The 24559-nt window shown below is 38.7% G+C and overlaps 1 protein-coding gene across 9 annotated transcripts in view; it reads right to left on the bottom strand.

Annotated features, from left to right (window-relative positions):
* Nucleotides 1-3112: 3112 nt before the first annotated feature.
* zmp:0000001301 overlaps nt 3113-24559 on the bottom strand; it is a 25339-nt gene continuing 3892 nt past the window's right edge. For 7 of the 9 annotated variants that reach the window (XM_087270018.1, XM_087270013.2, XM_087270014.2 and 4 more), the window contains 18 exons: nt 24261-24460; nt 22126-22198; nt 21983-22025; nt 21595-21673; nt 19943-20031; nt 19715-19861; nt 17443-17494; nt 17199-17299; nt 17026-17111; nt 14199-14280; nt 14005-14090; nt 11610-11697; nt 11473-11521; nt 11302-11392; nt 9954-10054; nt 5824-5908; nt 5636-5740; nt 3113-3484 (listed from right to left, as the gene is read on the bottom strand). In XM_087270018.1, coding sequence (XP_087126144.1) covers nt 3380-3484; nt 5636-5740; nt 5824-5908; nt 9954-10054; nt 11302-11392; nt 11473-11521; nt 11610-11697; nt 14005-14090; nt 14199-14280; nt 17026-17111; nt 17199-17299; nt 17443-17494; nt 19715-19861; nt 19943-20031; nt 21595-21673; nt 21983-22025; nt 22126-22198; nt 24261-24322 — 1524 coding nt within the window. In that variant the 5' untranslated portion in view covers nt 24323-24460 and the 3' untranslated portion in view covers nt 3113-3379. Of the gene's footprint in view, nt 3485-5635; nt 5741-5823; nt 5909-9953; nt 10055-11301; nt 11393-11472; nt 11522-11609; nt 11698-14004; nt 14091-14198; nt 14281-17025; nt 17112-17198; nt 17300-17442; nt 17495-19714; nt 19862-19942; nt 20032-21594; nt 21674-21982; nt 22026-22125; nt 22199-23077; nt 23151-24260; nt 24461-24559 lie in introns of all 9 variants that reach the window. The other 2 variants (XM_087270020.2, XM_087270021.2) reach the window with 1 other exon arrangement.

Here is a 24559-nt window from a genome sequence, read left to right as displayed (position 1 = left end):
TGTAGACGTTAATAACGGTGATGGTTAATAAAGGTTTGGTAAAGGTGTAGACGTTAATAACGGTGATGGTTAATAAAGGTTTGGTAAAGGTGTAGACGTTAATAACTGTGATGGATAATAAAGGTTTGGTAAAGGTGTAGACGTTAATAACTGTGATGGATAATAAAGGTTTGGTAAAGGTGTAGACATTAATAACGGTGATGGTTGGGTTTAAGTGTGGAGCAGGTGTAGACATTAATAACGGGTACAGTGCCATCTTGCCGAAAACAGTTTTGATATGTGGGTCTCTATAACTGCAAGTTACACATCTAACCTACTACAAATTACGCCCGTTCACATTACGCTTCTGTCTTCCAGTCTGCAGACAGACATTACAATGAAAATGACTGTAGGTTTTACAGTTATGATATACAATACTGTAAATACAGCAAGATAATGGTGCAGTAAATGTAAATATAGACCATAATTAATTTATAGTAAGTTACTGTAGATTCTACAGGAAATCCCTAACAGTGTAGCAGCTGTATTTTATAGTATGAAGATCTGTGTAGTTTTTATTCAATAAACTAAATAATAATGATAAATTTAATGGTAATACACACGTGCTATATTCTTATTATCAAGATTTGATGTATTATGTGTATTCCTTCAAGTTAACATGTCGCATTACTCTTTATTATTGTGTACTTCATGAAAAATGTTAAAGCCACAGACACTCTTAAATATTTTAATGATGCTTTCATGAAGAACCTTTAACATCTATTGACTCTTTTCATACCCCAAATGGTTCTTTACAGTGGAGAAAGGATGTTTAGTTTTTTTAAATGTTCTTCTATTCTCTAAAAAAAAGTTTGTGTGTTATGATCAGCATAAGGATAAAGTGCATGTAGTCTCACGCACAAAAGATTTATTAACAGACTCCAGACCTGCCCTAAACATGTTCGTCCATGTCCAGATAATGCTGAGTAATTACTGATTACCTAACGTGAGATCTGAAAAATAGTGTCTTCATCAGATCATATAGTGGCATTTATTGATTTATAAATTGAGAGAAAAAAAAACCTGGGACCTTATTTTCAATTAATTTCAATCCCTGTTTTGTTGGGCCAAACTCCTCTGAGCTAAAATATTGACTTTAGCTCTTTTTAAATGCGAGTCATTTAAACACACAATTGCATTTCAGATGGTAGTCAGATGGTATCTAGGTATTTAATGTATATAAATTTGACTATTTATTCTTAATTATTTATTTGTTATGTTTGAGTTGATCAACTCATTAACCCATAAATTTGGAAAAACCTGACATAGGGTAATATTTAGGATGTATTTTCTTTCTCTTTGTGTTTGTAGATTAATATGGTGAACAATATTCAACTCTATAAGCTAGGTAATCAAAAACAAATGACATTATTTAAAATGTGTAGCCTAACTACAGTTTTGTAAAGTAGCTTGTAATCAGAAATTTCAACAACTTTTAAAGAACCTGTCCGACATTGCATCTGGAAATGTCTGTCTAAAGTTAAATTATTATAATAACAACAGCCAAAGATGCGTTTTTTTTTTTTTTTAGAGATTTATAGATCAAAACAACCTATGTCAAACATTTTGCTCAACCTCTTTTTAAACGGAGCTATTATGCACATCAGATGTCCGTGTGTATGTAAAATTTCACTTTTCATTTATAACCCTTTTTAGACTTTGATCCTAACTGTGACGTTTTGGTGACTGTAGCTTTAAGTTGAAATGAGATTGTGCTCTTTTTTAAAAGAAGGCGGAGCTACAGATACCTATGTGTCAGAATAGTGGCAGATAAAAAACAAGACTAAACTCCTATGCTAATGAGGGAGATATGGACATCACTAATGGGCGGAGCTTTCCCCCTCTGATGACACATACAAAGGGAGAATTTCAATCAAAGTGTTTGTTTGGCATGGATTCAACAAGATACTGGAAATATTCCTCAGAGATTTTGCCCCATATTGGCATGATAGCATCATGTAGTTGCTGCAGAGTTGTTGGCTGCACATCCATGATGCTAATCTCCCAATCACCACATCCCAAATGTGCTCTATTGGATTGAGATCTGGTGACTGTGGAGGCCATTTGAGTGCAGTGAACTCATTGTCATGTTCAAGAAACCAGTCTGAGATGATTCTCGCTTTATGACATGGTGTGTTATCCTACTGGAAATCACCATAAGAGGATGGGTACACTGTGGTCCTAAAGGGATGGACATAGCCAGCAACAATACTCAGGTAGGCTGTGGCGTTGATGCTCAATTGGTACTAATGAGCCCAAAATGTGCCAAAAAATATCCCCCACACCATTACACCACCACCAGCATAAACCGTTGATACAAGGCAGGATGGATCCATGCTTTCATGTTGGTGACACCAAATTCTGACCGACCATCCGAATTTCGCAGACCAGGCAACGTTTCTCCAAGCTTTTATTGTCCAGTTTTGGTGGACAGGAGCGGCACCCGGTGTGGTCTTCTGCTGCTATAGAGATTGGATGTGTTGTGTGTTCAGAGATGCTCTTCTGCAGACCTCGGTTGTAACGAGTGCTTATTTGAGTTACTGTTGCCGTTCTATCAGCTGGAACCAGTCTGGCCATTCTCCTCTGACCTCTGGCATCAACAAGGCATTTGCGCCCACAGAACTGCCGCTCACTGGATATTTCCTCTTTTTCGGACCATTCTCTCTGTAAACCCTAGAGATGGTTGTGCATGAAAATCCCAGTAAATCAGCAGTTTCTGAAATACTCAGACCAGCCCGTCTGGCACAAACAACCATGCCACGTTTAAAGCCACTTAAATCATCTTTCGTCGCTGAGTTTAAACTGCAGCAGATCGTCTTGATCCTGTCTACATGTCTAAATGTAATTAAGTTGCTGCCATGTGATTGGCTGATCAGAAATGTGCATTAACGAGCAGTTGGACAGGTGTACCTAATAAAGTGGCCGGTTAGTGTATTCACTGTTTAAACCCCTTTATAAAAGTGTTTTTTTGCATAATAGCTCCACTTTAGGTTGTAAAATCATGCATCGGATAGATCAATTTCATCATCCAGCACAAGCTTGTAAAGATAGGTGAAAAATAAATGACATAGACCTTGGTGCTCAACCTCAGTTTACTTCATCACGATTCAGAAAAAATCTGCTCAAACGCACCATAAATCACTCTGTGTTCCACAGGTATTCCAGATAATGAGGTTGTCTAATGCATTGTGACATCCATTAGCACACACACACACACACACACACACTGAAGAAATAAGCGAGTCCTCAGGCAGACAAACAAACCCAAATATGAGAGTAAGGGAGTGGCATCAATCTGGCTGTTTCGTCTCCCTCTGCCGTTGCCATGGAGACAGTGTCTTCACATGCCTTTGAACTGCTGCATTATGGACAGGAGCTGCTCGCTGCGTTTTTGGATGTTGCTCTGCTCCTCTTTCAGCCTCTCCTGCTCCTGGAGCACCTCCTCCTGCAACATTCAGACCCCGTCAATACGTGAGAGTCGGCAGGTGACGCGGCACGGGCAAATGTTCAACAGCACCACACTCCATGCATGCTTAATGAAGAGGCATTTGGCAGTTTTTGGTGTGAGGTCATTGCGAATGGCTCCTACTGTGTTTTTCAGTCATCACAGTGTGAGAAAATCACTGTTTGTGCAGGTACGGCTGACTTAAAGGGGAGCTATTATGCAAAAATCTATTTTATAAGGGGTCTAAAATGTTTAAACACAGTTGTGTGGGAACAATCTGTGAACATAACCAGCTTCTAATGGTAAACGTATTAGATTATTAAAGTTCGTCGAGACAAATTTTGAGGCTGGCCTGTTGGTAATAGATTATTTAGTTTAAACAGTTTTAAAAAGTATGAAAAGATAGATAGATAGATAGATAGATAGATAGATAGATAGATAGATAGATAAGCATCTTATTAGCATGATTGTAGCATGAATTAGCATGTTACTAGCATAAATTAGCATGTTACTAGCATGTTATTAGCATGAATTAGCATGCTACTAGCATGAATTAGCATGTTATTAGCATGATTCTAGCATGAATTAGCATGTTACTAGCATGATTCTAGCATGAATTACCATGTTATTAGCATGACTCTAGCATGAATTAGCATGTTACTAGCATGATTCCATCATGTATTAGCATGTTACTAGTATGATTATAGCATGAATTAGCATGATCCTAGCATGAATTAGCATGTTATTAGCATGATTCTAGCATGAATTAGCATGTTACTAGCATGATTTTAGCATGGATTAACATGCTACTAGCATGGTTCTAGCATGTTATTATCATGATTCAAGCATAAGTTAGCATGTTAGCATGAATTAGCATGTTAATAGCATGTTTCTAGCATGAATTAGCATGTTACTAGCATGATTCTAGCATGAATTAGCATGAGTTGGCATGTTAGCATGAATTAGCATGTTCTTAGCATGATTCTAGCATGTTAGCATGATTCTAGCATGAATTAGCATGTTATTAGGATGAATTAGCATGTTACTAGCATGATTCTATCATGAATTAACATGTTACTAACATGATTCTAGCATGAGTTAGCATTAATTAGCATGATTCTACCATGAATTAGCATGTTATTAGCATGAATTAGCATGTTACTAGCATGATTCTATCATGAATTAACATGTTACTAACAAGATTCTAGCATGAGTTAGCATGTTAGCATTAATTAGCATGATTCTAGCATGAATTAGCATGTTATTAGCATGAATTAGCATGTTACTAGCATGATTCTATCATGAATTAACATGTTACTAACATGATTCTAGCATGATTTAGCATGTTATTAGCACAATTCTAGAATGAATTTGCATGTTATTAGCATGATAGATAGATAGATAGATAGATAGATAGATAGATAGATAGATAGATAGATAGATAGATAGATAGATAGATAGATAGATAGATAGATAAATAAAGCTGTGTTCTATAGATGTTCCTCAATGTTTAGTAAGCATTTCTAGCTTACTAAAGCATTTCTAAGCCAGCCTAATAATGATTAGCTAAGTACTTTAACATGCTAGAAATGCTTACCAAACAACAGGCTTTCTCAAGCCAGCCTCAAAGTTTGTCTCGCCGAACTTTAATAATCTAGTTATTCTTCCGTCTTCTTCTTCTTCTTAGACAATTTTAAAAACACATCTCCTCCTAGACTATTCATACTACAACCACCAAATAAACACCAAACCTCCAAACCTATCCTGAATTAAGTTGCTATATCTTTTCCAACTGATCAGTTACGGTTTTCCGAAAACTGTCCTGGAAAATTTGGAAAAGTCCCATTGACTTAACATTGAACCAAACTTTGTGACCTCATAACTTTCCACCAGACTGTCATACAGACTTACAGTTGGGCTCATTTAAATACTACCAATCTGCCAATCACTGATGACCTTTCAACTTACTAGCCACACCCTTGCATCCACTTACAGCACCCTAGCAAAAATAAAAAAAAGTGAGCAGATTCTGTCCGGTGCTGCAGATCAGACACCGAATGCTTCAATATGAAGATGAAACCTCTAAAAAAAGCCATTTTTTACAACGGCTTGTCTGAAGTGGATGTTTGTGGTTATTTTAAGGTCACACACCCTCAGTTTACACAGCTCTTTCCGCTCCCTGTCGTTCTCTTCTGCTCGCGCTCGCAGCCAGGCCTCGTTCTGAGCTTTGTGTCTTTCCAGCAGATCCTGAAGATCCTGTCCAAACACAACATTAGGCTTCCTTCAGTCACACAGAAGAGCAAGAACAGACACATCCCAGAAAATCAGTCACTGTGTACCTGTTTCTGTCTCAGCAGAAGCTCGTTTTGGGCATCTTTCTCCATCTGCAGAGCCTCGGTGTCTGCAGCTACTGCTTCCTTTTCTCTGTTTCAGAAGATTCAAAATAGATTCATGTGTTTGTGTTCGTGAGATTTAGACAATTAGTGAAAGATATTCACGTTTCTCACTCTAAAGGTGCAGTAGTAGGTGATTGTCTTCAGACACATTTGTTGTTGTGCTGGTTGAAAGTCTCTACACAGTCTAATAGTAATGATTAAAGTAAATGACCTAAATGTGTGTATTTTTGTATTCTGGGTGAGGCAGACTAAGACTAAAAAATGTTCCAATTAAATATTGTCGAGCTGATAATTCCTACAGTTATGATAAGTAGCCAACCCAGGCTCATTCTAAAAACATAGTCCCGTGGACGTTTCTGGAGACCGCGAATTATGTAGCCGGAGGTACGTATGGCTGCATTTAATTTATTAAAAGAAACGCTAGGGGGCGGTATGACATTGTTCCTTTTCGTGCTTACCAGCTGACCGCTTACCTCCGTGTGGGGGGCTTTCCCGCCGCAACCAGTTTGTCCAGTTAGCTCATTGTGTACGTAGGCGGACTTGAGACCGAGAGAAGCTGACCACGACGATGAGTCCGGGGAAGAGCAGTATCAGAAATCAGGAAAGACGAAAACAGAGTCCAAAAAATAAAATGAACGAGTGAATAACAGGGTGAGAATGTGGTAAAATCCGAAAATGTGGTAAAAATCAGACGAGGGCTTTTCTTTTTCTGGACAGCTTTTGTAAACTGTCTGTTGGGTTTAGGGAAGTAAGCGGGCGGGAAGGTCAATCAGTAAAATTGGTTGGGTTTAGGGAAGGAGGAGGGTGGGACAGTCGATTGGCCGGTCGCCAAGTCAATCATTCAGCCATTCAGTTGGTCGACAGCGGCCTCTGGTGGGTTTACGCGAGAACAGCATGGGCGTGAATGGCACTCGTGAGAGACATTTGAGATATGAAAGCGCAAACAGCTGCCTCTTGTTAGCGAAACAAAAAACGCAAAAATACGTACCTCCAGGGACGTATTTCACAGTCTCCAGAAACGTCCACGGGAATACAATTTAAAAAAAAGAGCCTGGGTTGTAAGTAGTCCAAACTGTCTGTCAACAAATGTAGATTTGTACATCTGCGCACCCTTGTTCACGCAGATCCGCCATTTGCACGCACATGCGCGCCACATGCACACACACGAGAGAGAGAGCGGCAGCGCTAAAATCAAATACTGAATCAAAACTTTTTAAAATCCTGAACCAATCATGGAGTTGCTTTTGCAAGCTGGAGGAAGGACGACACCATGGCTGAAGTATTTCTGTTAGACAGGTAATGTTCTGTTTTAAACTCTTTTAGTCACGCGAAGCTGATGTAGATTGCGTTGTTTTATGCACGGATTTGTTGTCGTTCAGCCAGTGAAAGCTTGATGTGACTATTTTCAGTTTCATAAGGAATATTGAAATATGGCCCATTATGACAAGCTTTGCTTGCTACACAACTGAAAACGTGCTAGATATCAGACAGTTTTTCGTTCAGACTTGTATTATTATAAAGTACTGTAAAGTTTTCTAACTGGCGAATGACATGATCTAGTGGGTTGTCTACTGTCATCTTTAATTTGCACGTTCGTGATTTCAGGAGGCATGGCTTTGGAAGGCAGTGGCGGGACTGTGTTTCAAAGATATTATGCTAACGGTTAGCATTTTGGCAGATCACCTACTTCTCTTTTAAAGGGTCACGATACACCAAAACACATTTTTTGAGCTGTTGACAGTCGTATATGTGTCCCACACTGCTAAAAACACTATTAGGACACCTATATTTCACTAAAAAGTGTAAATTGGTTGTTTTTGCGTTATTTCAAGCAAATTCGTACTTCCGGTTTGAAACGAATTTTTGAAGCTGCGTCACGGTCATGACATAATAGCGTGTATTCCAGCGTGCAGACTGGACGTCTGTGCCAGAGTGTGTCTTATTACGTCTTACAGTGTGCTGCATTAATGCATGAGTAAGGCTTGGTTCAAACCAATCAGCGCGCTCTATTGTGCAACTTCATTAATATTCATTACTGTCACAGTGTTTTCAGGACAGAGACGCCTCGTTGTGTTGGCAAAACAAGCATGAAGTGTTGCTTTTATAGTTTGCTGCAGTTCAGTTTTGTTTTCATTTTCTCTCTGTGAGAGCTCAGCTGGCGTCACGTGTGGATTAACAGTGTACGCGACGCTCGACAACAATAACTTACGTGTCTAAGGAGGATTATTGTTTACCTGAGAACTGTTCTCATCTGCAAACGCTGAGATCCGGATTCACTTGTAGTCTCCTCTTAATAAAGACGCGGCTCTAGTTGCTGGTGATTGTCCTGTCTCTACAGATTTGGTAAGTGAGCGACCAGTGCTCTTTGTTTATTTAGTTCGTATTTTATTCGTATCGAACAAACTATTGCACCGAGTGTAAACAAGTTAGCACTAACAGTTACAATTAAACTTTAACCTCGTGTAGGATTTTCGCTGCATTTTGTGACCGGAATAACACATGCGGCTTTCTGACACTACCTGCCGTGTGCATTTAAGTTTCCGGGAAATGCTGAGGGTTTTTTTTCTCTCATTTGCCGTGCGGTATCAAACATTGCATGAAAAATACACGCTTAGAGCAGTTCCTCGAATCAAATATCAAGTTTGTCGGGAGGGGCATGAATGAATTCCCTGAATGAAAGAGCCAAACTGCAGTTAAAGTCCACCATTTAATAATTTGGCAAATAATCTGACTACACATGTCCATGTAGGTTAAACATCATCACTTTCTCCTGTGTGTTTGTGTGTGTGTGTGTGTTTTGACTCTGAAATTCAGCGCGCCCAAATAGACACTCCCACACCATGCCTCTTTTCTTCCTCCGACACTCCCCCCTAAACAGAGCTGGACACGCCCACTTTTCTGACTTTTTCCAAAGTAGAGGTGTGAAAACACCCTGCTGAAACGAGGGGGTTTCATGGCCCTTTAAAGATTGCATCAACCAGATGTAATGTTATTTTTGAAAACACAAAAAAACAATATTTCAACCAGAAAACACATTACGAACTGCTTCCCTCTGGAAGAAGATATAGAGTTCCAAAGTGTAGGTTAAGTGTAGAAATAATTTGTACCTGTTTCAGTAGGTTTATTTCATAAGAGTCTATCTTAATTAGGATTAATAAGTTTTGTAATTTTGTTTATTTTGTATTGTTTTTTATTGCTTGTTTTAGTGAATTTCTGCAGCAATATGGCGATGCCCATAACAAATCTCCTGTCAAGGACAAAAAAAGTTTTACTACTACTAACTACTACTAAAACACAGGACCTTTTATTAACCCCTATTGAAAACAGTGGCAGTTCTGGGGCGGCTTGTCAACAAGCTTGGCCCCCCTACATTCTGACGCATATTTTTGTGCACAACTAAAACGCCTCAGAGAAGCGAGATCAGCCATCGATGGCAGACGGAGATATGACTGAGGCCTCTCTCGCACGCTCTCGATGTCGCGCGCACTCGCTCTCTCTGCTTTCCCCTGACTTTTGTCAGTGATGGTGCTAAGCGCATCAGTTTTCCTACATTCATAAGAAGTTAAGCCCAAAAATTGACAAAGGTAATAAAAAGATTCAACTTCAGTCATGTTCATGTTGAATCAAAATGTCCATCCATTAACATTATATTAGACTTCTGTTTTCAATAGTGAAATCTGTTTTCAAAACACTTGTGAATCACAAAAAAACAGAAACTGTTAATTAACAGATGCCTTTTACAGGGTAGAATTTTTTCGTTTGGATTTTTGTTTGGTGTTTAAATTGTATTTTCCATTTATCAAAATTTGATGCCTATTGCTATGCAATTTTCCAGCTATATTCAATTTCTTTCCCGCTTGTAAGCTGTCAGTCACTAAAGTCAGATGCTGTGAGAACAGATATAAAAAAAATTAAATCACAAAATATGGAAAACTGCTGATATACAGATATTTTTAACAGATAAAAAATACATAAATAAATAAAATAAAAATCTCTGACTTTCAATGTCTGGAATAGCCCTTTTAAAAGTCCCCGATATTCCAGAAATCTCCAGAAGCCTGCAAAATCTTTACCTGTCCAGCTTCTGGAACTCCTCGTCTAACAGGGCAAACGCTTTGTAGATCATGTTCATGGCTTCCTCGCGAACTGCACTGAAATCTCTATGAGCGCTCACCTGGGGAAAATAACATTGGTAACATTAAAGCTCATATAAAGAAAAGCATACACATCCCTTTGTGTGTTCATTTAGATTTAAAGCTCAAATCTCCATATATACACTCAGAAATAAAGCTACAAAACTGGGGCTTTTCTAAAGGTACACTTTTGTATCTTTAAGATATTACACCTTTAAGACCTTTTCCAGAAGTTAAAATACAATAGGAAATACTGTGAAGGATACTCTGTAAAACAGCTCTTGGAAAACAGAATTAAAAAGTCAATAATTATTATTTTATCTTCAGCTGTAAGATCAGTAAATTTTACATACTTTGACAGAAGTCATTACTACTTAATTAAACATTCATTCATTCATTTTCTTTTCGTAGTCCTTTTATTAATCCGGGGTCGCCACAGCGGAATGAACCACCAACTTATCCAGCACGTTTTTATGCAGCGGATGCCCTTCCAGCTGCAACTCATCTCTGGGAAACAGCCATACACACTCATTCACACTCTCATACACTACGGACAATTTAGCCTACCCAATTCACCTGTACCGCATGTCTTTGGACTGTGGGGGAAACCTGAGCACCCGGAGGAAACCCACGTGAACACAGGGAGAACATGCAAACTCCACACAGAAACGCCAACTAAGCCTAGGCTCGAACCAAATCACATATTCTACATGATCTTATTCTACAGCACTAATCCTACCAAATGCTACCAAAATAACTAAGCAGCAAATTAAAGGTTTATTAAGCTGAGCCTAAATGAGCATATGTTGTGTTTCTTTAAACTACTCCTGCTAATCTTTCTGGGGTCAAAAGCAGTAGTGGAAAGAGAACTGAAAAGTCGTAACCAAGTAAAAAAAAAAAAAAGTAGTGCAAGTAGAGTAAAAGTATCTGTTGTAAATATTACTCAAAGTGTGAGTAAAAAGTAAACATTTCAAAAGTACTCAGAGTAGTGAGTATTACGCTGTTAAAAGCTGATGCATTTACATCTAATTTGTACTTGTGTGTGTAAACGTAACATTCTGTAGTGCACCTAGTTATTGCCCAGCAGGCTCACGACGTCATAAGACGTTAATATTAGGTTAGATTTAGGTTGTGATGTCAGGTGACCGAATTCAATGGCTAGTCAATGTCTGTAAATGAGCGTGTGTTGTGTTCCTTTAAACTGAGGGGTCTCCTGCTAATCTTTCTGGCCTCAGACATTTGTACAGCAGCGTATACGAAACACTGGTTATGTTGTGAGGTGAACCACCTGGATGATGTTTTCAGTCCTGCAGCTCTTCACGGTCACTGGAGACTGACTCAGCTCATACTTCACATTGGGAATCTTTGTCGGAGTGAAGCTGATCAAGAGGAAATGATTTGAATAACAGAAAACCGGTAATGAAACTGGTAACGTATTTAGTCACAGACACACATCCACCTGTTACTGACACCCTGCAGGCCGAACTCCGATAAAATCTCCTTCATCACTGAAGAAAAGGGAATTACAAATCAATCTCAAGTATAATGATAATTAGTATTGACAGCAGAGTACAATAGATAGGTAACAGTACGTACCTGGCTGTCTCTCTGAGGGGTTTATTAACTTCATCACTTTCAGGTCATTAAAGTCTTGCTCTTCATTTCTGCCTCCAAACACGTAAAGCTGCAACCAAGGAGAGAAAGACACACACTTAAAGGGACAGTCACCCAAAACTGATTCATGACTACCTTTATGAGTTTTCTTTTTATGTAAAGAAAGAAGTTAAACAAGTAAAGGCTATTACTCAATTAATTATGGTTTAGCTAAATCAAACTTTTGTGGAAGTTTCACATTACAGAGCATTGACACTGAGAATCGCTTCACGCTCTAAGCTAAAATGCAGATTTTGAATTCTATTATCTCAGCAGGCAAAGAACGTCAATAGACGCTAATAACAGGCAGTGTTGGGGAGGTTACTATTAAAGTGAAAGTACTTTACGTCATGTTAATAGCAATGCGCTTATGGCGCGCCGCAGCTGGCTCTAAAAGGGAATGGGAGATGAGACTCTGATTGGTTTATTCTCAAAACACACCTATAACTCATTAAGGAAATTTAATAGATTAGAGATAACAAACGACCTTATTTAAAATGTAATAAGTAGTTTAACTTTTCGATCACCTAATAAAAGTAAAGTAATTGATTACATCTGATTACTTTTAAGTTTTTAATGGATATTCATTTTTTTATTCATTCATTCATTTTTTTCATTCATTCATCTTCTCACACTTTTCTGGGGCCGAGTCTTAGGAGTCTTAGGCCCCGTTTACACTAGTGCGTTTTAGTTTTAAAACGGCGTTTTAGAATGAAAACAATCCGCGTCCACACTTGCGTTTTACCCAGCGTTTCTGAACTGCTCTCCGTCCACACCAAAACGCTGAAAACGCACATAACGTGACCACACACACATTCTTTGGCAAGCGCTGCACCCATCTACCCAGATGAGAGCTCTGCTAGTCGGACTTCTCATCAAGCAAGCTGGATCTAATCTCACTATATTTATTAAACGTGATGTTTCATTCATCTTGTTGTCTTTATCTAACGACATATTCCCTGACTTTGATCATTGGAATGTATTACTTGTTCTCAGGTAACGTGTTTTGGCTGAGTGCAAAGATAAGTTAATGATTAATGTAAGCACGTACATTCTGTATATTGACTGATCGATAGCCTTTATTACCTGTAATGTATAAACTTATTGTATGTTATACTTTTATAATGGCCATTATCGATTATTAAAACTGATATTCAGCAAAAGAGAGGCTGTGTTTCGTATTTTCACTGAAATTGAAAGGAGACAGTTGTTATCGGCTCCGTTTTGTTATAAATATCCACACAGTGAAGATGATGCTCATATTATACAGCACGGCGCCTCAACATTTCTGCTGTCTGTTTAGTTGCTAATATTAAAATGAAAATAGGCAGTTCCTTAAATCATGTTTACATTTTATTGTTGAGAAAGTGAAACAACGTAGCCAGGGTGATGTGAATGAAGTTATAAAGTACACTGTTCCCTTTGAAGATTGACGCGTGTCCTCGGTATAGTCTGTTGTCCATATCAAACTGAGAAGAAGAGACTGCAGCCTTGATCAAACTTGCGAAGTCTGAACTTACACGGAGAGAATGCAGGACTGAACTGTGTGTGGGCTACTTAATATTGAGGAAAAGCCCCAATCAGAGAGGCGAATGTCTGCAGCTCCGCCTCCGTTTTCAGATGTCTCCGTTTTCCATCATCCACACTGAGACGGAGCAGCAGCGTTTCAGAATGAAAACGGCCTCTCCAGCGTTTTCGAAACTATCCGTTTTCGGCGCTCGAGAACTCCGGCGTAGTGTGGACGGTTGGCGTAACCGTAGCAAAACTTAAGCGTTTTCAAACTAAAATGCATTAGTGTAAACGGGGCCTTAGGGGAGAACCCCAGACTTCCCTCTCCCCAGACACTTCCTCCAGCTCCTCCGAGGGGATCCAGAGGCGTTCCCAGGCCAGCGGAGAGACATAGTCCCTCCAGCGTGTCCTGAGTTTTCCCCGAGGCCTCCACCTGGTGGGACATGCCTGGAACACCTCCCTAGGTAGGCGTCCAGGAAGCATCCGAAACAGATGCCCGAGCCACCTCAGCTGACTTCTCTCGATGTGGAACTCTAGAGAACTCTAATGGCAGTTGGCTGCTTCTAACTTAGGGCTGTTTATGCTAATGAGGGAGAGAAGGTCACTAGTGGGCGGGGCTTTTCCCCTCTAATGACACGTACAAAGGGAGAAAATCAATCCAAGTGTTTCTGCAGACAGTTTTTATCAAGAGTGATTATAACGAATTAATGAACTGTTTACCATCAGAAGCTGGTTATATGACACACTGTTTCCACACAACTGTGCTTAAAGGGAGTTTTGCATAAGGGGCGCCTTTAAACAAACGAAGCATTAACAGAAACACACGTACATGGCTGTGGATGATGAAAGCTGTGTGTCCGTGGCGTCTGCAGGGAGGGATGCCCACATACAGCGGCACCTTCCACTTCATCTTTGCTGGTTACACAGGAAGAGTGCTAGTCTTTATTTATTCACAGGAAACAGTCTTCAGAAGAAAGTTTCCTGGTAAAAGACTTTCATTCTCGGTTTTGCCTCTCATCTTACCAATGCTTAGTTTGTGAATTTCGTTAGTCGATGACACCCCTCCGTCAGGACTGCTGACCGTTCCTCCAAACAAGTAAATATCCTGGGGTCAAAAGCAGTAGTGGAAGAGAACAGAAAAATCATAACCAAGTAAAAAAGTAGTGCAAGTAGAGTAAAAGTATCTACTGTAAATATTACTCAAAGTGTGAGTAAAAAAAGTACCCAGAGTAGTGAGTATTACGCTGTTAAAAGCTGATGCATTTACATCTAATTTGTACAAGTGTGTGTAAACGTAACATTCTGTAGTGCACCTAGTTATTGCCCAGCAGGCTAACAACGTCATAAGACGTTAATATTAGGTTAGATTTAGGTTGTGATGTCAGGTGACTAAAATTCAATGGCCAGTGTCTAAGGACAATGTTATTTTGATGTCCAATAACGACGTCAAATGACGTTGATATTTGGTTGATTTTAGGTTCTTAGAAAGTGACCAAAACCGGTGTCCTCCGGGTGCTCTGGTTTCCCCCACAGGCCAAAGTCATGTGGTACAAGTGAATTGGGTAGGCTAAATTGTCTGTAGTGTATGAGTGTGAATGAGTGTGTGTAGATGTTTCCCAGAGATGGGTTACGGCTGGAAGGGCATCCACTATGTAAACATGTGCTGGATAAGTTGGCAGTTCATCCCGCTGTGGCGACCCCAAATTAATAAAGGGACTAAGCCGACAAGAAAATGAAAGAATGAAACTGACCCTTTAAGGCTTTGGCCCCGTTTACACTAGTGCGTTTTAGTTTTAAGACGGTGTTTTAGATCAAAAACGATCCGCGTCCACACTCGCGTTTCAACTAGCGTTTCTGAACATATCTCCATCCACACTACGTCACCAAAAACCTATATCACGTGACCATTCGCGCACTCTGGGCATGCGTGTTCTAGTATAAACAAGAAGCATGTGTCTTGCTCGACATTTAGTTATAGTTAGTCAACAAACGCCGGTTGAACTATGAACACGATGGCAAAGAAAGCAATAGAGGTATTTTTGTGGACAGACGGCGAGGTCGAGTTGTTACTAAACGTAACAAATGAATAACTGCACAATGGCGCCTAAAACAGACAATAGTGCAAACAACGCTCCCATTTCTGTATCGTGTTGTTGTTTACAGTGAAGGCTGGTCTGCTGTCTTCCGGTAGCGTTAAAGCCATGTGTTATAGTCATGTGATAGGGGCTTGACGAATAAGGGAAGGATACGCAATGACACAAAAGCCCCAATCAGGTAGCGGATCTCAGCAGCCCCGCCTCCGTTTTCAGATGTCTCCGTTTTCCCTCATCCACACTGAGATGGAGCAGCAGCGTTTTAAAATGAAAATGGCCTCTCCAGCGTTTCCAAAAGGCTCCGTTTTCAGCGCTCAAAAACTCTGCCGTAGTGTGGACGGATTGCGTAACAGTGGCAAAACTTATGCGTTTTCAAACTAAAACGCATTAGTGTAAACGGGGCCTTTATGTCTTTTAGGTGAGCCATTTTTGTGACTCTGGCTAAGATTCAAATGAGTCTGTGCTCCCAACCCTTTTAGGAAAAAGGGTGGAGGTAAAAATACCTAGCAGCAGATTCAAAACAGATGCCTTCACTCAGGGCTGTTTACGCTTATGAGGGAGAGATGGTCACTAGTGGGCGGGGCCTTCCTCCTCTGATGACATGTACAAAGGGAGAATGTCAATCAAAGTGTTTCTGCTTTTATCAACTGTGATCGTAAAAATAGAATTAATGAATTTTGTACCATTAAGGGCTGGATATATTCACACACTGCTATCACACAACTGTGTTTAACCCCCTTTTAAAAGGATTTTTTGCACAATAGGTCCCCTTTAAAACTATTTAAAATAAGTATTTTTTATTTAATCTGATAAGAAAACTGAATTTTCAGCATTTCTACACCAATCATTAGAGTCAAATGATCCTGCAGATTGTTATTTCTATAAAAAAGGAGTGAATCTTGTAATATCTAAGTAAAAATATACAATTTATTAATTATTATTATTAATTATTATTACAACTATTAGAAAACATATTAATTCATACATTTTTCCTTACGCCTTAGTCCCTTTATTAATCAGGTTGCCACAGCAGAATGAACCGCCAACTATTTCATGATATGTTTTACGCAGCGGATGCCCTTCCAGCTGCAACCCATCACTGGGAAACACCCATACACTTTCATTCACACACATACACTACGGTCAATTTAGCTTACCCAGTTCCCCTATAGCGCATGTGTTTGAACTGTGGGGACACCGGAGCACCCGGAGGAGATCCACGCCAACACCGGGAGAACATGAAAACTCCACACAGAAATGCCAACTGGCCTAGCTGGGGCTCGAACCAGTGACCTTCTCTGTGTTTAACAAATTCAGGATTTTTCACAGTATTTCGTCTAATAGTTTTCTACAGGAGAAAATTTTTTATTTGTTTTAATCCAGCTATAATAAAAGCAGTTTTTTAATTTTTAAACCATTTTAAGGTCAATATTATTAGCCCTTTTAAGCAATATCTGTTTCGATAGTCTACAGAACCAACCACTGTTATACAATAACTTGCCTAATTACCCTAACCTGCCTAATTAACCTAGTTAAGCCTTTAAATGTCACTTTAAGCTGAATAGTGTCTTTGCAGAATATCTAGTCTAATATTATTTACTGTCATCATGGCAAAGATAAAACAAATAAGTTACTAGAAATGAGTTATTAAAACTATTATGATTAAAAAACAAACGTTAAACTGAAATTGGGGAAACATACAGTGAGGCTTATAAATGTATATAAATGTAGTGGAAACTGTAGTAAAACCGTGTTACCTTGTCATGATGTGGCGTAAAGGTTTGACCAGCACAAACAACAGGAGAATCTCCCTTTACTTTAAACTGTTCCCACAGCAGGGTCTCTATGGGGAAACATACAGTATTGTCTCATAACACTCAGATGTTCAAATGTGTGCACGATTTGGAAACCCGTTTGATCGTAGTTATACCTGTATTGAGGGCGTACATGTCTTTAAGCAGAGATCCGTCCTCTGAACATCCACCAAACAGAAAGATCTGCTCCCCGACCGCAGCGCACGAGTGATTATATCTGCAGGAGAAAAGAGGAAAACCACAACGTTCAGCACTTTCCAACAGATGGTCAGCTTTTGACACTCATTCACTCTGTTAAAAAACAAACACTATTTCATATGTATTTCTACACACATATTTGCAGTGAAAATGTCCGTTTACCTTTCTGAAGGCAGAGCTCCTGCTGTTTTAATAGGCATCCAGTTCAGTGATGCTGAAAGAGTGATCAGTATTAGTTATTTAATACACTTCAAAAATGACTTGTGCTATGTGGTCAAACTTCTTATTTAAATCAAGCTGAATCAACACAATTCTTTGGGCTCTATTTTGACGGTCCATGCGCAGAGCTCAAAACGCAGGGCGCAAACGCTTTCAGGGCGTGTCAGGACACGTTTTTGCTAATTTAAGGACGGGAAATCTGCCTTGCGCCGTGGCGCATAGTCTAAAAGGGTTGAGTTTATTTTCTTAATGAGTTATAGGTGTGTTTTGAGAATAAACCAATCAGAGTCTCATCTCCCATTACCTTTAAGAACCAGCTGCGTCGCACCATAAGCGCATTGCTATTAACATGACGTAAAGTAAGTTCACTTTCACTTTTGCTCTCGTGGATAGGGAAACCTTACCGCACAGACATCAATTAGCCTATAAATAATTAATTTCAATTGTTAAGCGCAAAGATTTTTCAAAACTATTTCTAAATTCAGTTCTAATTTCCAGCAAACGAATAAATGAACAATAATAACAAAGTGTGCTCAAAATACTGAGTTATGTCCAAATACACCTGCCATGCCCCATATGGTCTAAATCCTGACAGGTGGGCAAATCTAAGCTTGTTTTTAATAAAACAAATATAAATATGGATATAATAAATAATCCTGCTAATAATAATAACATTATACAAAAGCAAACTGAATGAACTGAAAAAGCCTCCCGAGATGAAGAAAGTATGAAGGCAGTGGTTTTTAAATTCATGTAGGCTAGAAATTAATCTTTTGTGATATTTTAATAATTTATATTTATATCCTAATTATATATATCCTTAAGATATTATATCTTGTTCATATGTAAAGATATTTGCGTATTGCTCTACATCTTGTGTGTAGTGTGTAAGCCAGGCGTACTTTGCGCCAGACAATAGACCGGTTTTGTTCTGGTCTAAAGAACAGACTATTTACAGTTTCTCAAAATAGCAACGCGCCAAAACACGCCTGCTTTTTTAGACCAGAACGCCTATGGCGCAAATTTGAGCGCAAATGCATTTGCTATTTAAACAGCGTGGTGCAACATCTCAAAATGACCCTTGCGCCGAACTTAAAGTAGCAAAAGACTATTGCGCCGCGCCTTGCGCCACATTGCGCGGGGTGTATGATAGGGCCCTTTATTTTTTTTGACAACTTTACTGTTATGATCAATCCACTTAAATTTGTAAAAACAGTTCATTGATTTGTGTTGGGACAACATGAAGAAATTGTGTGGAATCCAGCATTTTTTAGCACGGTTACACTTTGTTTTAAGTCACATTAACTACTATGTACAGTACACTCTCAAAAAATGTAGGGTATAGTTAAAATAATATTTGGTGCTTTGTTGGGTTATTTTTAACCTTTATTGTGTTTTTATTTAATAACTCAACCAGTTGGGTTAAATATTTTTAAGTTCAGCAGTCAACTGATTTAACTGGCACAGAACAGCGGTATTAATATGTGTGCATAATGTTGTTTTTGCGTTATAAAATTCTAATGCAGAAATATTGTTTTTTAATCAAATTACGTCTGCATGTCGTGTTTCTTATATCTGCTTCATCAGCACTCCTAATTTTATAATATAAACACGCGCTTCATAGCAGATCTCTATACAGATAAAACTGCTTTCTCTACCTCAGTCACAGTTTTTTTTATGGAAATGATGCACATATTTGAGATATTCGGCAGTCATTATCACCTTTAGGACCCGGCTGAGAAATCAACCCAACAATAATAATAAAAAAGTATTATTATATAGTGGTAAAGCCACTTTTTTTGCCAAAATAACCCAACTAATTCGTTATTTTTGTAACCCAAATTGTTGGGTTAACCTTGACAACTCAATGGATTGGGTTTAAATAACCCAACCCTTTGTTGGGTTACCTGTTGGGTTATTATTAACCCAACGATTACTTGAATCAAAATATAAGTACAGCCCCAAGGGTGGGCGAGCATTGGCCGTAAACTCTGGCCACCCCAATATGATTTTGCTGTTGATATTATTAATTTAAATGTACTTTTGTAAATTCACAATATTTCAATAAATAAATAGATACATATTTAATTAATTAAACAAATAAATAGCAGCTGCTAAATTATTGTGAATTGATTGGCGCCACTGATGTGATTCACTGCCTCTCCCTGATCTTCGTTGACAGCCCGGGCTGGTGAATCCTCCTCTCAGCACTGACCCGTGTTGAACATCATGAGGTCATCAGTAGCGAGTCCGTCCACAATCCCTCCGTACACATAGATGTTTTCCCCCAGAGCTGCTGCGCTGTGTCTCAGTGTCCGCAGAGAAACTCCTCCAGACAGCAGCTTCTCCCATGTCAGCGTTACTGGAGGACACACACAAACACGAGGATATAAAAGACTCGCACTTACACACAGTATAAGTCATAAATGCTGTAGATTCTCACCGATGTCAAAGCAGTAAATGCCTGGAAGACACTCTTTAGCGTCAGGGTCTGAACATCCTCCGAACAAGTAGAGCTTTCCTTTAACCACACTGTGGGGAACAGAGGAAGCATTTATGCCAAATCTGGGCCAGAATTTTTTGCTAGCCGTGTATGATGAAAATACCTAAATTTGTGTTTCAGACATGCCGTGTGGTGTCTGCTTTAAGGTTAGCATCCTAAGCTAAAGCACAAAATGGTGGGAAATGTCGGATCTGTTACTGTCAACTCTGTTATTATCAATTCTGACATTATTAGTGGTATAAAAAGTGATTCAGAAACCTCATGTAACATAGCAAAGTGGTGTTTTTCACATCTATTTAAATGATAAATATCTATCCTTCATCTTCTGAAACAGTTTGGCCCTTGTTATGTTGGCTTGACAAAGCCAACATACTGTTATACTACTCTGTCCTTGAAAACAAACGTATCTCCTCCTAGGCCGTTCATGCCACAAGGCCCAAATGTGGTCAAAATGTGCCTTCTGCATTCAAGATTGTTGCTATATCTCCTCATGCCTATAAGACTTATTGTTTTTTTAATAAAAAATGTTAAATATTAAATATTTAACATATAATATTTTAACATAAATATTACATTTTTTTGCATATAAAAAAATTATACAAGCCCCAAATTTGGCCAAAAGCTGTATTTAGATGTGTTAGATTTTGTTGCTATATCTTTAAGGTTTATCAGACTTATAGTTTTCCAATAAATAATTTTTAAGCATTATTTTTCTCAAAATATGGCAAGCCATTTTTGACTTAAACTCCATATTTTTTTACTGATAATTTTAGCATGTATCACTTTCACACTTATTAAGCATTGTATTTTTAAAAAAATACGGCAAACCATTTTTACATGTTTATTCCCTTAGTCTCTTTATTAATCAGGGGTCGCCACAACGGAATGAACCGCCAACTTATCCAGCATTTGTTTTACACAGCGAATGCCCTTCCAGCCGCAACCCAACACCAGGAATACATAATGTTCAAGTCCAGTTTTTGACACTCATAAAGACTGTCATAGAAACATCGGGGTTGATTAAGATCACTCATATTTTCAAGAAGCTTTGATGTATCATCACTAACCTGTCAAATGTCCCCATAGCAACAAAACAGTATAACCTAGCAACCATTTAAAAATAGCAATATCTCTACATCAGAACATCGTAGGGACCTGGCTTGTTTGACTCATACTAGCAAATGGGACTTCCTGTGTACTATGCATGGTAACAATGATAATGGAAGCCAAGTGCTAATAACGATTAGCTACATGCTATGAATGATTATCTAAATGAAATAACATATGCTAGAAATGCCTACTAAGTATTAGCATTTGATCAAACATGTACACGAGCATTGCCATTTAGCAACTGCTTAGCAACCACCTAACAATGCCATAATTGTTTTAGCAACTGCCTAGCAACCGCCGCCGTGCTTCCTGCTAACTGCCATTCCCAGTCCTAGCGCAGTCACGTTGGCTTTCTCAAGCCAACATCAAAGTTTATCAATAAACTTTAGGTTCTAGTTATATTTGCTTCAGTGTTCTTAATGTTTTGGCTCATCTGTGTTTATACAAGCTCAAGGTTAGGGTTACAGAAGATCTGCCATTACCACAGAGTGTGTCCTTCTCTTCTTGAGGGAACGTCACCTTTCTGGGGCATCAGCTCCCATGTAACTTGATCCGCTGAAACTAAAAACACAAGAAAAGTACACCTGAAATGACGCAAACAAGCAAACTATCATGTAAAGAGCCTTTGTTTACAGCAGTGTTTCCCAACCCTGTTCCTAAAGGCGCACCAACTGTACACATTTAACCTCTCCCAAATTAAACACACATGAATCAACTCCTCAAAACATTAGAAGAGACTCCAAAACCTGAAGTTAATATTCAGATAAGGGAGACATCCAAAATATGTACTGTTGGTGTGCCTCCAGGAACATAGTTGGGAAACACTGGTTTACAGTGTCGATTCATTGCAAAGTATTTCACCGAATGTACCTGTAATCATGTAAAAGTCATTGAGGTATATTGGAGGATCATCCTGTGATAAAAAGAAGATTTATTTGTTGAGCAGGCGACAAGGTGCAAATCAATAATCATCATGAACAACAGTTTAAAGCTGTTTTACTGGATTCACACACCTCTGTGATTGCGCTTGATGCTCCTCCAAACAAGAAAGCAATATTTCCCGCCACAGTCATCGCATGGCCGTATCTATAATGATAAGTATGCTGTATTATAATTTCATATACAGTAAGAGTCAAAATTATTAGCCAACCTGAATTATTATCCACCTCTTTATTTTATCCCCAATTTCATAATACAGAAAATAATATTTGACTAGATATTTTTAAGACACTTCTATACAGCTTAAAGTGACATGTAAAGGCTTAACTAGGTTAATTTGGTTATCTAGGCAGGTTAGGGTAAGTAGACAAGTTATTGTATAAAGATGGTGTGTTTTGACTAAAGAAAAGATGGGGCTAATAATTTTGACCTTAAAATGTTTTTTAAAAAATTAAAAACTTCTTTTATTCTAGCCGAAATAAAACAAATAAGACTTTCTCCAGAAGCAAAAATATTATCAGACATACTGTGAACATTTCCTTGCCCTGTTAAACATCATTTGGGAAATATTTGAAAAAGAAAAAAGAATTTAACCACTTAAACTCTCTGCGTGACGTCATCGACTTTCGCTTTCAGATTTAAAGGGCTAACATTGCACCAGACCCTCGTAAGTGGTTTCGTTTGGAAGTGTAGAATCTATATTTTATGCACATATGCATCACTTTGGTTTTGATTCTACTGTATAAAAGTTATTTACACTTAATTACACAGTATTTTGGATACCCGAGCTGGGTATTTTACATTGGTTCATTTTCATATTTTTTTATATGACACATGTACAAGTTATAGCTCAAATGAAAGCTCTTGCCGGTGCTCATACAGTTCTAGTATTCTTTTTACTAAATTATATTCATATGCCAAACAGTTGTTGAATGAATTGTGGTGTTTCCATGGCGCAGAAATGTAAACAATACATTCATGATCAATAAGCAGCCCCAGATAGCACAGACAGCTGTCATCTCTCACCCTATGCTGTGAACTTCAGGGCCATTTCTCCTCTGTTTTTGTGGTGATGTGCATAAGTAATCCTTTTATATGTCTGACATGGTCCAAACACAGTGAATTATGTTTGATCAAACAAAAGAATAGTGAAATATGAAAACAAGGATCGCTCCCTGTGGCTTGTACAGCACCTCTCATCAGTTGGAATACAATAACTTTTGCATAGATTATGGTGGAGACATTTCTCTTTTTTTGGCAGGAACCACCAACATTAATTACAGCACGCTAGACCACATAGAACCTAAAAGGTGCACTTTCAAATTTGAGTTTATAAAAAAAAAAATACAAAAAGCGCCTCTTTTTTTAGGTGTTTATTACAACACAGACGACATATACAGATATTGTAAACACTTTCAATAGTGTTTTATGAAAATTTTAAGTTTTTTTTTTAAATGAGACCAAAATTTTGCATTTACACCTCTGCATGTGGATTTGGGAAGCTTTTAAATTTGGGTAGACAAAATCCAGGCGGAAATCCCCAAACAGCAGCAGAGTTTAAGTGGTTAAAGGGGGGCGAATAATTCTGACTTTAACTGTATGCTGCACGATACTGGTCTACTATACTAAATACTGATACTAAATCTTTAGGAAACATTTTTGGTACATCAAAAAGTGTGGTTATGACCATCCAACAAGATAATCCAGCTAAAGATGCTTAAAATGTCTCTAAAATCTCATTCATTCATTCCTTTTCAGCTTAGTCCCTTTGTTAATCTGGGGCCGCCACAGCGGAATGAACTGCCAACTTATACAGCATATGTTTTACGCAGCGGATGCCCTTCCAGCTGCAACCCATCATTGGGAAACACCCATACACTCTCATTCACACACATACACTACTGACAATTTAGCCTACCCAATTCACCTGTACCATGTCGTTGGACTTGTGGGGGAAACCAGAGCATCTGGAGACAACCTTCTTGCTGTGTACCCACTGTGCCACCACATCTGCATTATTTTAATATCATATTAAAATAGAAGATGGCTAATAACTGCAAAAAGGTCAAACAAAGAACCGCCCCTTCACCCGGCTGGTTATAGGCCTGCTGGTATCACGATAATGATAATTGTTCAATATATTGTGCAGCCCTACTTTCATAAAGTTTACAAAAGCATCATAAATGAAAGAGAAGCACCGGTGACTCACCTTGGGCTTGGTGGGACCCCAACAGTTTCCTTCTCCACCCAGTGTCCGCTTGCTAAAGCCATTTTAGCGTTTCTTCAAGTTACTTTCTTTAATCGATGTCCTGTGAAAGTCATTAGGGAATGTATCGTGTGCTAAATGTTTGCTGCCCCACTGGGAAACATGCACACACAGGTAGGCTGTAAGATGAGGATGCTGGTTGCCTAGTAACACAGGTAAACAAACTTTAGCAGCTCATCGTGCTAACAGATCTGTCTCCACAGACCCAATTGAGGCAAACCATGATCAAATAATCAAGTCTT

This window comes from Danio rerio, chromosome 10 (assembly GCF_052040795.2).
Source record: "Danio rerio strain M-AB ecotype USA chromosome 10, GRCz13ab, whole genome shotgun sequence".
In the NCBI taxonomy this organism is placed as follows: domain Eukaryota; kingdom Metazoa; phylum Chordata; class Actinopteri; order Cypriniformes; family Danionidae; genus Danio; species Danio rerio.
This window is presented reverse-complemented; position numbering and strand designations above follow the sequence as displayed.